This window comes from Neopelma chrysocephalum, unplaced genomic scaffold (genome assembly GCF_003984885.1).
Source record: "Neopelma chrysocephalum unplaced genomic scaffold, ASM398488v2 Primary Assembly neopelma1_166, whole genome shotgun sequence".
Lineage (NCBI taxonomy): Eukaryota > Metazoa > Chordata > Aves > Passeriformes > Pipridae > Neopelma > Neopelma chrysocephalum.
This window is the reverse complement of record NW_020897828.1, coordinates 1,006,837-1,021,668: the sequence shown is the minus strand read 5'-3', so window position 1 is coordinate 1,021,668 and position 14,832 is coordinate 1,006,837. Positions and strand designations below refer to the sequence as shown.

General features: G+C 44.1%; 1 protein-coding gene across 1 annotated transcript in view; it reads left to right on the top strand.

Moving 5' to 3' along the window:
• Positions 1–2,754, top strand: part of DYRK1A (dual specificity tyrosine phosphorylation regulated kinase 1A) — a 74,062-nt gene extending 71,308 nt beyond the window's left edge. The window contains exon 13 of the mRNA XM_027701754.1: positions 339–2,754. Within this exon, the coding sequence (XP_027557555.1) occupies positions 339–413 (75 nt within the window). The 3' untranslated portion in view covers positions 414–2,754. The remainder of the gene's footprint in view (positions 1–338) is intronic.
• The last annotated feature ends 12,078 nt before the right edge of the window (positions 2,755–14,832 follow it).

Sequence of the window (14,832 nt, the reverse complement as noted above, 5' to 3'; positions counted from 1 at the left end):
TTTTTTTTTTTTTTTGGTTTATTTTTTTTAAGAGCCATGTCTGGACCCACCATAACGAATAGCTTAGTGGTGTTCACCTTTTGCTTCCCCCAATTTTAACTTGCCACAACCTCTAGTCATAGTTTGGTTTTTTTTGGGGAGGGCTTTTGGTTTGGTTTTTTATTTTTTCCCTTTTTTTTCGCTCTCATTCAACAGGGGGTTATTGTTCAAACCTTAGTCGTAGCCGCAAACTAGTTTTCTTTTTAAAGGCATTGCACATGGTTTCTGAGAAAAGGCCCTTTGAAGTTTTTCGGGTGGGAGGAGGGGGGGAAGTGAGTTAATATATATATTTTTTTTAGTTCCCCAAAACAAACATGGGCACAGCAATGCAGTACTGTAAGCAAGAGGGACCTTCAGATCACACAAACCTATAAAACTCTTCAGCTGTAAAAAAAGGGACGGTTGTGACGGAGCTGGTGAGGCACACTGAGCATGTGAAGTGGCGGTGAGCAGAACTCTCCTTTTCTGAATCTACTGAGGATCAAAGCAGCAATTTGTGATGGGATTCTGTGGGTCCCACCTTTTGGAGACCGCAGGCAGTTTAGTGTTGGAATATGACTGGTTTCATAACTGAGGTGCACTGAGAAGCAATCAACGGGTCGGTCCTGGCCAGTCCTGGGGAGGTCTAAGTGGTGGTCTTTGGGATAACCTTTGGCCTTATGGATTTGGACTCTTAAGTTAGAAGAGCCTACCATTTCAGATGCAATCACTTTTGGACATGCTTTTGCAGACAGTCCTTAATGCTGAAAACACAGAGAATGGGTAATTCAAGAGGCCTTTCTTTTAAAAAAAATAGACTTTTGTGACCCACTTATTGTAAGGTATTGCAAGGTCACTTTGCGTGTGTCATAAAGTTGACTTCCTTATTGGTTGAAGGTCACAGGAGTAGTGGTTTGCTTTGATGGAAATAGCTACAACTGTGTCCCTTCCTGCTTTTTACTTTTTTCTTTTGCTTTTTTCTCGGCACGTGGTTTCTCCACCATTACTTCTGCACAAAGACGTCTTCTGTTCATCCTGAACATTTTTAAAAAAAAAAAAAATGCAGAATTTTATGTGACTGCTTTTTTGCCTCACAATTATGCTGTGAATTTTACAAAAATTTATTTTCTTTTTTGATAATTTATTGTACCAAAGCTGTTTTTATAGCACATAGATGTCTGTAACCAATAATGTAGCAGTTCTGCACTTTGACACAAGGTGTAACTAGACCATTTTTAAATGTCAGTTGAAAATTATGGCTGTACTATTGCTTAAACAAAACTGGAACTGTTGTTGAATTCATAGCCAATACATTTACAGCAATCTGTGTACTGAAGATAATAGATTGACATCTACTTGGAGACTATAACATCTGTTACATTATCAATGTGTTCAGGCTTCTGAAGGCAAAAGGGACACTTAGAACCAGAAGCTATGAAACCAGCAGTTGATTCTTGTATTCCTTATTAACATAATTGTAAACTTGAAGGCAAAAGACCTTGATTGCATGAACAGGTCCAAAACAATAAGTTCTGAGTAAAGCAAAACACTCACATGAGACCTGAGGTTAGCAGGCTGTATTTAACAGGTGCCTAATTTTTGGGTAACGCTGCCTTAATATAACACAGTCAGCTTGGCAGTTGCAAAATTTATGGGCCCATCCAGAGATTTGATTTGTATGTGGGGGGGGAAAAAAAAAAAAAGGTAAAAGCTGCGTGAAAAACTTGGGGAAAGAACGAGGTGAATCCCTCTGTTGCCCATCCCGGATGCCCAGTGTTGCCCATCCTCTCTTACAGAAGCAGTGATCTACCTCTGCCAGTAAGCCCTTGGAAAAAGTTAATTTAGCAGCAAATGGTCAATTCCACGCCGCCAAGTTGTGGTTTGTTTTGTTTTTTTTCCGTGGAAAAGGTGGAATTTTTTTACACTCACAGTGGCAACGCAGCAGCTGACTCACCATGTGAACGGGAATGAACCCTTGGGATGCTCATTTTTATTTTTTTTTTTTAATGTAAATCATGGTTTCCTCGATCAACTGATTTCTTTTTGTATCGACACATCGACCCTGTGGATGAAAGTGGGATTTTTTTTTTTGTTTTGTTTTGTTTTGTTCTCATTTTATTTGGTTTTTTTTTTCTTTATGGTTTTCTTTTCGAAGCTCAGTAATTGGGAGAAGTTTACAGGATTTGGAAGGCTGTCACCCTTAGAACTGGGAATGCTGAGTTTAGCAATATAAAACAAAAAGGAATCCAGTACTTACTGCTGTCTAGGAATTATAAGGGTAATATGAAATCTGGGTTATATTTCGTGTGCTCCAGTTGCCACACCTTTAGCGAGCGCCCAAAAAAAAAACAAATAAAAAAGCAGTTCAAAGAAATAATATCTCCATCAAGAAGAAATCATAAAAAAAAAAAAAAATCCAGTGCTTCTGCATACTGTGTTATGTTACAGTCCAGTTTTGTGTGCTTTACTACACAGTTTGGTTACAGGACTTCTGTGCATTGTAAACATAAACAGCATGGAAAAGGTTAAATACCTGTGTTCAGATTGTAAGATCTAGTCCGGACTTGCTGTGTATATTGTAACGTTAAATGAAAAGACAAGCCCTTTGTATTATAGTCATGCAGTCTTATGTATGATAAACAGTTGAATAATTTGTCCTCAGACTCTTTACTGTGCTTTTTAAAAACGAGAGAGAGGGAAAAAAGAAAAAAAAAAGAATAATTTAAGGAAAAAAAAGCGACAACAAAGAAACAAAAATGTAAACGATTAGTAAATCTTCCTATGCAATTAACCTACTCCAAGCCGTGGTATGGTAGGTATAATTATACTATAATATGTAAATATCAGATACATTGAAACGGAATTAAGAATATGAAAGTAAAAGTTGGAGGCCTGACAGCTAATTTGGAGTTTTTTAATTGAAACAGCAAGGTCTGCAAATGGGTGGTGTGTGAACACAGCTCTGCTCCGTTTCTCATGGACTGTGCCTGTAGTTTGAGTTCTTTCTCTCCTCCTCTGTTGGTCTGGATGTTCTCTGCAGCTTCCTGCTATTCCAGACCAGCTGATTTTAAGGCCAGGAGTGACCCTGGAATGGAATGCTGGCACTGGTGTGTCGTTAATCCCGAGTCCAATCCAGCTGTTCCCGCATCTTTTGGGTGCAGCAGGACACGGTTTTGAAAAAGCTGCTTTTCCTCTAGATCCTTCCAAGTGTGAGGATCCTTCCCATGTCTCTGGAGTGGTGCAGGTAGTTGGTTTTCCATGCTCTTAGTCCTCCTTGAGTTCCAGGACTGTTCTGTTCCAGCAGAGCCTCTTAGAAGGACGAATAACGACTCTAGTTTGAAACTGTTTCACTTGATCCACGTCAAAACATGTTAATTAATAACCTCTGTAGTTGGAGTTCCTTAAACCTCTTAATTGTAAACCTTTTATGGCTCTTCTGAAACTCCAGGTGTTTTAAAACCCATTCTAAAGCGTGGAATTACTGGATCCAGCCCCTGGGAATGGTTTCAGTCCTGCTGTGTGCAGGACATGCAGGTCCATCCTCGAACCTCTCAGTTGATATCGTGGCTTGTTTTGTTGATACCTCCAAGGATTGCATTTTTGAGACCTTTCAGCCTCAGTTATTTGCATTAAAAGATTGTAAATTTAGCTGATTATCCATCATGATTCCTCAGTCCTTTTGGGAACTGCTGCTCTCCCAGGATTTAGGCTCCCATCCTGTAAGTATAATGGGGTCTGGAGGGGGCTGGTTTGCACAAGGGTTGGGTTCACCTGTAGGTGTGTCGATCCCCTGTTGAAGAATTCCTGTTGAAAGCCATCAGGAACATCCTTTTTAAGGAGAGAGTAAGGGAAAACTCCACCCTTGTGACACAGAACGTGTCATGTTGATTTACAGAACCAACACATCTCAGTGAGGTCATTGTTTGGAACTTCTGAGTAGCTTGGAAGTGTCTTTCTGGTCAAAATGCCACAAGTAACTGGCTTCAAAGTGGAGTGACTGCAGAGTGTTCATCTCCTGACTTTTTGATGATTTTTTGTACCATTTTTGTAACTTATTTTAATTCTCTCAGGGGGGACCTTCTGGCTCTGCAACTCCCTGACAGGAGGGGGGAGCTGGGGGGGGTCGGGCTCTGCTCCCAGGGAACAAGGGACAGGAGGAGAGGGAACGGCCTCCAGCTGTGCCAGGGGAGGCTCAGGTTGGACAGGAGGAGGAATTTGTTGCTGGAAAGGGTGTTCAGGCCTTGGCAGGGGCTGCCCAGGGAGGTTTGGAGTGCCCATCCCTGGAGGTGTCCCAGGAAGGCCTGGCCGTGGCACTGAGTGCTCTGGGCTGGGGGACAAGGTGGGGATGGGGCACAGGGTGGATCCATGGGCTGGGAGGGCTTTTCCAACCTCTGTGATCCTGGGATATTTTCCTCAGAGTGAAGCACATTAAAATAGCACAAGATCTGTCCAGCAAAGAAAGGCACTTTGCCAAAGTGCAGTTTTCCGTTCCCTATCCCTGGTTTTGTGGGGTCCTACAGATGCCACCTCATGCTGGAAATTTGCGATTGGTGTTTATGGCTCCACCTCATGGGAACAGCTGAGCTGGTTTTTTCCTTACTGATTGAGATGCCTTGATTTTATTCCAGCAGTTCTCCAGACAAGCCCTTTCAAATGTTGTATGATCTGCCCAGACCTGAGAGGGTTTGTACTTTCTGTTCGTTGTGTTTTATGGTAGAGGTGCAGAACATCACAGAGTTCAGTCACAACCTGGGGGTGTTCAGCCTGGAGAAGAGAAGGCTCCAGGGAGACCTTCGAACCTCTTCCAGTGGCTAAAGAGGCTCCAAGAGAGCTGGAGAGGGACCTGGGACAAGGGATGGAGGGACAGGACACAGGGAAGTGGCTTCAAACTTAAGCCAGGTTTAGATTAAATATAAGGAAGACAATTTTTACAATGAGGGTGGAGAGGTCCTGGCACAGGTTGCCCAGAGAAGCTGTGGCTGCCCCTGGATCCCTGGAAGTGTCCAAGGCCAGATTGGAGAGGGCTTGGAGCAACCTGGGCTGGTGGAAGGTGTCCCTGCCCATGGCAGGGGGTGCCACTGGATGATCTTTGAGGTCCCTTCCAACCCAAACCATTTTTTGATCCTAAACAAGGCAATGAACTTCCAACTGTGTGACTGGAATTTTCTAGTTCTCTTCCCTGCACACCTTTGCAAGAGGCATTTCCCATCTCTGGGAAGTTGTGCAGCCCAGCCCTTGGTCTCCAAGTCTCTGTAGGAACAGTTTCACCAGGATTTTGGAACTGGATGATCTTTAAGGTACCTTCTGACCCAAACCATTCTATGATTCCATAGTTTTCTGCTCCCCACTGCTGCACACTCCAGAGTCCTGGAAAACAGCTCTCTTGATGTCTTGGTGTGTGTTTGGTAACACCATATTTTCCAGAACACCTCCTTTTACAGATCAAATTTGCAGCTGTTAACAAAGTGCAAAAATGGTTTGAAATTTTGCTTCCCTCCTTGTTTTAGGATATGGAATAGTTTCGTAGTCTATGCCACGTTCTCTTGGATGCATCAGCCCTTTGGGCTCTTCCAGTTGTTGTTGCAGCCTCCTTTTAGAGAGTCTGTCATGAAAACTTTCTGGGAATACAATGTTTTTCCAGTGAAGCAATGGGTGAACACTTTGATTCCTTCCAGAAAATCTGAGTCTAAAGGATTGCTTAATTTTTTAAACTGTATATGCATTGCTGTCAGAGTTGTGCACATTTGGATTCAAAGCATCTACTTGTTAAAGGGGCTTGAAAGTTGGTGTGTTTGAAGTAGGACAATTCTCTAAACATGTTTGCAGTGTGTTTTGCTGTTAATTTTCCTGCTTAGAGTCAGTTCTGGCTGCTCAAGGCAGTGGGATGGCAGGAGTTTGGGAATTGGAAGATCTGAATTGGGAGCTTTCTTCTTTTCTGGCTTTCCTACTTCCTGCTGTGTGTGTATATAGAGAAATGGGGCTTCATTTTCAAGGTAATCCATGGATTGGTCCCAACTGGCACAGGTTGTCCAGAGAAGCTGTGGCTGCCCCTGGATCCCTGGAAGTGTCCAAGGCCAGGTTGGACGGGGCTTGGAGCAACCTGGGCTGGTGAAATATGTCCCTGCCCACATCAGGAGGTTGGAACTGGATGATCTTTAAGGTCCCTTCCAACCCAAACCTTTCTGTGATTATGTGGGAAAAGAGTTAAAAACTTTGCCTCTCAAATCCAGAGCTGTGGGATCACCAGGGGGGAGTGGAGGAGTCCTGCTGGGCTGATGAATCTCTTGCAAAATCACATATATTTTAACAATTTCTTGCAACTTCAGGTTTTATGGCTGTTCCTTGTGGTCCTGGGTAATAAAAGGAGTAGCATTCCTAAGGCAACAGGAATTAATAACCAAATCCACCTCCTGCAGGTCTCCCCTTGAGAAGGGAGAGGGAAGGAGATGGATTTGATGGATGTCGGTTGTCAGAAACCAGTGAGTGAGTGGCTGGAAAATGATCTGTGGGAAAACAAATGCAGAGTTTGTTTGTTCTGAAGAACCCAGCTGAAGATCTCAAGCAGAAACCTCTCTGCTCCAGGGGGCTTCTCCAGGGTGGCTCTTCCCCATCCCAGCTGAAGGTGTCTTTCCCACTCGCTGCCATGTTTCAAAGAGCCTCTTTCCCATTGGATTTTCCCACCAAGCAGCTCATTGAGGATTCCAGGACTCCTTCCCAGCATCAAATGTCAGCAGTTGGTAGAGTGAGATAATTCTGAGACTGCAAGGATGATGAGGATGATGGAAAAAAGGCTCATCCTGAACGGGGCACATGGAGCTAAACTGCAACAAACCCTTTTATAATTTGTATTTGGAGGAAACTCCCAGTTTGGAGACCTTTGGAGTCAAGAATAAGCAGAGGGAATGGAATCAGGGAATCACAGAATGTCCTGAGTTGGGAGGGACCCCCAAGGATCATCCAAGTCCAAACCCTGGCCCTGCCCAGGACACCTCAACAATCCCCCCTGTCCTTGAGAGCGTTGTCCAAACGCAATTTGCTGTGGCCCAAAGTAACTTTCTTGGAAAGTCCTTGGAAGTGCTGAAACCCAGACTTTTCTCATTTTTCTATGACTTTTCTCACCCGAAATACGAATGGGTTTGGTGTGTCCTTAGTGCTGGTGACTGGGAATTAGTTCCTGACTGGAACCCAACATATTCCTGTGGTGGGGAGATAAAGGACAAACCAAATTGCCTGGGAATAGAAAAAAAATAATAATAACAGTGCTCTGGACTTTCCCAACTCATGAAAAGTTGAGTGGAATCACCAGATTTTTTATTTAAATGATAAGCAGTGAAAACTTGTCCATGGCAGAGGAGTGTTTGTCTTTCACTTTGCTCCATCCCCTGGAAAACAAAGGGAATGGGAGGATTCCTGTGGGTGAACAGAAGGCTCAAAGCCACCTGGATAAAGGGTTTCTGCTCCTGTGGAGCTGCTCCATGGGATCCTGGGAGCAGGGAGGGACAGCAGGAATCTGGTTTGGAGGGAGGAGTTCCCACCATGGAAATAAAAGCTGCAGAAGTATTCGAAGTGATGAGCAAAAGCTGCTGGATTGGGACCTGCATCCTTACTGGATATTTGGGAAGAGGGTGAGGAGCAGAATTTATTCCTATGCTTTGCTCCTCTGAGCTGGCATAATTTAGTCCCATGAGTCTCCTTGGGACCAAGGAGGGAAAGGAAAGCTTATAGGAAATACTAAATTAAAATGAGTAACACCCTGAGGAGAACCAGCACCCAGTCAGGAATTAATTCCCAGTCACCAAGGACACACCAAATCCTCTCTGCCTTGGGCACAAACGTATTTCAGGTGAGAAAAGTCATAGAAAAATGAGAAAAGTCTGGATTTCAGCACTTCCAAGGACAGAAAATCACTTTGGACCGCAGCAAATTGTGTCTCCCGATCAATTCTAATTCTTGAAAGTTGGGAAACAACTTCCTTGCTCCTTCCAGGCGCAGAAAGCTGCTCAATCCTGGAGTTACTCCCTTGGAAATGTGGGTGCCTGCTGGAGTTGGGGAGAAGATCCTCAAGATCTCTGTGACCATTTAAGGGCTTTCTCGAAGCCTTCCTCTCCTTCATCCCCAATCCACATCCAGCTCCATTATAGGAAAAGCTCCTTGTCCCGTTTTTTTTTGAGCGTTGGCCAAACTGCCACAGCTGGGAGCTCCCAGGGCGTGTTTGAAAATCCACCCAAGGGAGGGAAGCATTTAGGAGGGGTAACAGGAGAACCAGGAAAAAGCAGATCCGAGCAGGCACGTTTCTACTGACTTGCTTTTCCTCTAGTTTGGCAAAAAAAAACCCCTCACAAGTAACTTTTCCTTGTTACCTGGGATAGATTTCAGATCGGCTCAGTGGAGGGTACTGGAAAAATACGGAGAAATATTGGAGTAAAGTGGGTTCTGAGCAGCTCTGAGGTGGTTTGGCCCTGTCTAATCATATCTTGTGCCCTGGGAGTGTGGCTGGAGGAGCTGTTTGCCCTGGCTGTGGGTGCTGGTCACCAAATGTTTTTGGTGACCCTGCCCTGGTCACCAAATTCCCCCCCTGTGTTTAGAAGCACCAGCCCCCTGAATTCTGACAGGGCTCATGCTTTGCATTGACACTTTGCAGGAGTTAAAGCCATTAAAAAAATTGCTTCACCATTGGATTGTTTTATTTGTATTTATTTAACTTCATTTTAAGGTGTTCTCTTAAGGGAAGATTTTAATGAAGTTATTTTGGTGGGTTCGCTGGTGATGCTTTTATTAAACGGGACGGGGCTTGTTTATTCCAACACACATCTCGTGTGATTTCCCCTCAAATATTAATTTGGAAGAAGGAGAGAGTATTCCTTACATGTGGCTGCCTCCCAAGAAGTGTGGGCAGGAGGTGAGGGAGGGGATTGTGCCCCTCTGCCCCTCAGGTGAGACCCCCCTGCAGAGCTGCTCCAGCCCTGGGGAACAGCCCAGCAAGGACATGGAGCTGCTGGAGAGAGTCCAGAGGAGGCCCCAAGAGGATCCCAGGGCTGGAGCAGCTCTGCTGGGAGGAAAGGCTGGGAGAGCTGGGATTGTTCAGCCTGGAGAAGAGAAGCTTTGGGGTGACCTGATTGTGGCCTTGCAGGACTTGAAGGAGCTCTGAGAAAGATGGAGAGAGACTATTTCCAAGGGCTGGAGGGACAGGACAAGGGGGAATGGCTTCCCACTGCCAGAGAGTAGGGTTAGATGGGATATTGGGAGGAAGTTCTTCCCTATGAGGGTGGGGAGGCTCTGGCACAGGTTGTCCAGAGAAGCTGTGGCTGCCCCTGGATCCCTGGAAGTGTCCAAGGCCAGGTTGGACGGGGCTTGGTGCAACTTGGGCTGGTGGAAGGTGTCCCTGCCCTTGGTAGGGGGTGGCACTGGATGGGCATTAAGGTCCCTTCCAACCCAAACCATTCCATGATTGTGTGAAAGGAAATGTCTGCAGACACATCCCTTCATCATTCTCCCAGTGCTGGTGGATGGAGAGCAGGATGTGCTTTTGGGCACGAGAGAGGAGATTAAATCCACGTGGGTGCAGTCCCTTCCTCTGCACTGGAGTGCTGGTAACCTCTGATTTTTTGTTTTTGTGGCATGAGGGTTAAGGCACTGATTTGATTCTTAAAAAATGAAGCTCTACATCCATCCCTCTGCCAGATTTTCAGTGCAGCTTTAGACAAACTCCTTCACTTCTGAGTCTCTGAGTTCCACACCCTGCTGCAAAAATCTGTAATAAGGGAGTTTTTTATGAAAGATTGTGTCAGTCTTGTGTCTTTTTGGTTATGTTTGAATAATTTCTCTCAGGGGCACAAATAGACGCAGCAAATAAGGGAAAAGATGGTATTTTTGCCAAATGGGTCTTTCTGTTCATTCACTGTGGAAACAGAGGAAAAGGCCTGGGTAGTTTGTGACTTGTCTCAAGTGAAGAGACAAAGCAAAAGTTTAGAAGACTCTGCCCAAGAAATGAGAAAGCAAAAACCCAGCAGTGCTGGACCTTGTGTATCACGAACAAAGAAACCTCTCAGGGCTGAATTCCATGACTGGGGAAAGCTAAAAGGATGTTTTGGTGTCCATTAAGGAATTAAAAAAGCCATTTGCAGCAGTGCAGGGTGGAATCTGTGCTGTTTCTGGGGGGCAGAGAGGCAAAAGTTCTAACTAGGGGTATGATGCTTCAGGACATAACTCAAGAAGGGGAAGACACACACACGACAGATGAGATGAAGTGCAGAGGCTGCAACTGTCAACACAGAAATAACTGGGAGTGAATCTGAGGTAAGAGATCTGAAGGATGGGCAGCTATTAATAATAATGAGACACTGAAAAAATCCCACAGCTGGCGATGGGGGAAACCTGAGAACCTCATGCTGGTGGAGGGGATCGGTAAAAATAGCAAGATATGTTTGCAGGGGGATGTTTCTCAGTCGTGGCAGTGGAGTAATGGAATATAAAATGCGAGTTTCTGGAGCTTGGGGCATCGGAGGTCCCTCAGCAAGTTGGATTTCTGGAGCAAACCAAACCCCACAGCAGAGGCAAAACCTTCCAGAAACAGCTGAAGTGCTGTATCAGGTGACTGCAGAGGGGCTACATTTGATCCAGGAGCACTTGGACACATCAGTCAAGGGTGGAACGTGACAGGAAGAAAGCAGAGAGGACAAAGCTCAGAGAAAGGGAAGGATTTAAGCTGGGCAAAAAGAGGAAAGAAGGAAAAAAGCCTTATGAAATCCATCTATTCTCGTGCAGTTGTAATTTTCAATGGGCAAAACCCCGTTATTTTCCAGTCGTTGAGGATATGGAGGGAAAAATATCAGTGGAAAAGGCAACAGGGATTTTTGCATGGAGAGCAACTGGAGGAAGAGCTGTGTGGCTGATACCTCCCTCTCTTCTTCCCAGTGAGGGTTAAAGAAATCTGTTTGCGTGATTTGAGCCTCTCTGACCTGATTTGCACTCTATAGGAGAAATGTGGTGTTTTAAAAAAAAAAAAAAATCTTTCCTTTTCGGATTTAATATAGAAATGCAGGATGTCAGGGGGGTGGTGGAGTCACTGTCTTTGGGAATGATCCAGAGGCACCTGGATGTGGCCCTTGGGGACGTGGATTAGGGGTGATTGTGGTGATAGGGGTGATTATGGTGGTGGAACTGGATGATCCTGAGGGTCTCTTCCAACCTTGGTGATTCCCTGGGATTCTGTGGGACGATGGTAGATTATAACCAGTCATAACACAAACACTTCCAAGTGTTCTTAAGAAATCTAAAGCAAAGCATCAATTTTCATGGATCAGGATGAGACCAAAACCAAAAAACCCCCCGTGAAATGAATTGTTTTACAGAAACACTCCTCGTGTTTCCTCCTGCTCGCCGAGAACCAGCAGAGCCTTTCCAAACCAGCAAGATTTATTTTTTTATTGCACCAAACGAAGCAAATTCTCCCAGAATTCTCAGGAGCTGATGGCTCCTGGTCGTTGCATAACCATATCCCTCCCTGGCTGATCCCTGGGATCAGGCAGCAGGTTGAGGGTGACTCTGGAATGAGGCTGGAAAGGGGCACGCCCTGGTTATTATTGTGCAGTGGGGAGGGAATAGAACAGCCCTGCAGCCCACCCTGGTGCAGGGAATTCAGGGATGTGTCGCTTCCAACCCCAAATGGGTTCCAGACCATCCCACAACGTGCTGAGTAGCTCCTGTGACACTCACAGACTAATTTGGGAAAGGTATTTGAGCACCCCATGACCTTAAAACTCAGCTCTGCTCCGGTGCTCAAAGACCAGATTTCCCAAACTCGTGTCACAGCAGCTTCAACTCTCATAGAAAAAAAAATTACAGAATTAAAATACTGGTGAAAATGTTACTTTCATGCTCTTCTTCCAGCACATTTTAGCAAGACACTCAACAGCATTATCACTGGAATTTATGCTGATCAGATATTTGCAGGGTGTAGGCTCATCATTTATTTGTATAAAAGCAACAGTTTCCTGAGTTTTCATCTTACAATGATAATTTTCCATGAAGAATTAGCTTTTTTTTTTTTTTTGCCATCCTTGGTCCTTTTCCAGAAGTTTTCTAACGTGATGTAAAATTCAGCATGAAGGGAGTAATAATCTATTGACAAAATATAAAACTGTCTCTGAGTGCACCCAGTTCTTTAAAACCAGCAGGGGACTGAGTAATAGAAAATCCTGTTTCTCCTCTTCTTTGTTTCCATAACAAAATAAATCTTAGAGCCTGTTTTTCAGTTATTTACCAACTTAAGGAAAAAATATAATTATAATATATATATATATATATAATATATATATTAACTCAGGTGTGGGAGTTGGGATGTGTTTTAATGGCTCGTATTCCCAGGACTGAGGTTTTGTTGGTACATGGAATTTGCTTAAATCCTTGCCTGCTTTTTGTGATTTTTATTTTAAAAAACACCAGTTTCAGTGCAATCTTCAATCTAAATATTCAGTTTAGAGGGGATATGATGTTATGGAGCAGTTTGACCTCCACTCCTGTGTCATATGGAATAATAGAATCCCAGAATATTTTGGGTTGGAACAAGCATTAAAGCTCATCCAGTGCCACCCCCTGCCACAGGCAGGGACACCTTCCACTATCCCAGGTTGCTCCAAGGCACATCCAGTCTGGCCTTGGACACTTCCAGGCATGGAAAGGCAACATGAACTAAATATTTGCTGTTGAAGGAAGTGGTTGTCACCTCCACCCCCTCTGAGGTTGGTTTTAGTGGGGTTTTGGTCAATCCCATTGTCCATGTTTTAATGTGACTGTCACAGTTCATACACCACAATCTCTGGGCTGTCCACTCCAGCTATTAACTTTGAAATGATATTTAAACCACTTTAAATTTGTCTCTCCTGACTGTTATTGATGTTCAGGTTGGCAGCTCCAGGTTTGTCTCTGATCCACCTTTGCCACAACAAACCCAGGGAGCTCAGACCAAGTTCGATCTGTGGCCTCACAGTTCTTATGTCAAGCAAGCACTAGGCTATTTTATAAATAAATCATTATAATATATAATAAATACAGCATTTTCAGTGCTTGCAAAACAGGTGAAAAGCAGCCAGAACTTTGGGGAGCAGAAGAAACAGCTCGTGGAAAGGCGAAGGGACCTTTGCTTTTGTTCTTCTCTTCCTTGGCTTTTGTTCTCTTCCTTTGGTTTTGATCTCTTCCTTCCCTTGCCCCCTCAAAGGGCTCCTGTCCGACCTCTCAGGCACATTTTTGTTCTGTCTTCATCCTTTTCTTCCCATCTGTGTGGGTTTTCTGACGTTTTAGCCCAGCACGAAGCTCTGCACCCTCTCCCTCCTCCTGTTCATCCCTGAGCTCGCCGGGTGTGCTGCTTGCAGTCACCATCCTCTTCCTCTACCCCTGCTGTCCCTCATCCCACGCTCTCCCTTGGGCAGGAACACCCTCACAGGATGGGGGGAGCTTTCTCTGCAAGGAAATCTTGGAATGGTGCTCCGTGTTGTGGCCTTTGAACCACCAAACTTCTTGAATTCTCCCTCTCTCTGGGTTTCTTTCTCCTAAAGATCATCTCTCTAGAGCTGCTCCTTCAGCTTTTCTGCAGAGATTTTCTCCCAATCCCTCCAGAAGGTGCTGTGGGAGTTTATTTGGTCTCCTTGACCCCTTCTCTTCTCCCTGTCTGTCCCCATTTCTGTCCCATCCTGTCCTCTGACAATAAATCAGCAGCCACGTGTGAAGAACTCCGATTTCTCTCTCTCTGCTCCACTCCTGCCTTGTCTGTTCCTGTGGATCAACTCAGATTTAGGGCCCAAAAATTTGTATTAAATTTATATTTAAAAGCAAATTTCTATATTCTAAATTTAGGTGTAAATTAACAAAACTCATCTTTTCTTCCCTATGTTTCTCCTTTGCATTGGAGAATAATTCTCCATAAATAATAACACAGTAGTTGGATGTACAGATTTAATTTTCCTCCTCACAGTTCCTATTTTTTGGTGACTGTTTAGTCCACTTATTCCCATGTTTATCCAGCTTACCAATAAAGCTGCATTGCTGCCTTTTCTCCTTGTATTTATCTGTCATCTCCAGTTTTATAGCTGAGTCTTGTCTCCTGATTATCTGAATTAACTAATGGTATAATTTGGAGGGGATTTCTTTGATTGCACAGAATCAGTTCATGGCACTTAACTCAAGATTTAAATGGCTTTAATTCCACTCAGTTTATTCCACTCCAAATAATGATCAATCAAGAGTTGGAGTTAATTCTCTTCTACAACCCAAGAAGAAATACTGAAGCTCTTGCTACGACAGTGCTTGAAGGCTGAGCTTTCATAGTGAACTCACCAATTTAGGAGCCCAAAACCGATTGAAAAAGTATCTTCCCACTTAAATATTATGCTTAGTAATATTATCTTAATATTAAGATAATCTTATAACTTTTAACCTTTTTAAACACTGGAATTTATAATCATAATATGGAAATAATAATGAAAAAAGCCCTTTTTAACCCTGCAATGGAGTTTTTCCACCGTGCATTTTATGGCAGATCCGCTCAGAAATTTTCCTTTTAGCCCAAAGTTTTGTCTCTTTTCCCTATTTCCCGAATATCTCCTCAGAGTTTGCAACAGCTTGCCTGGGAATTTGTAACCTGATGGGTAGAACCTGCCAGGGGAGGAAGGAGCCGTGGCTTGAGCTTCTGCAGCTCCTTGTTTCAGATGATCTAAGATTGAAAAATGCCTGTCTGAGTCAGATACAGCAGGAAGCTGAGCCTACACTTCCTAAATCCCAGGTGGATCCTCGACATTTCGCTCCAAACCCTTCCCAAGT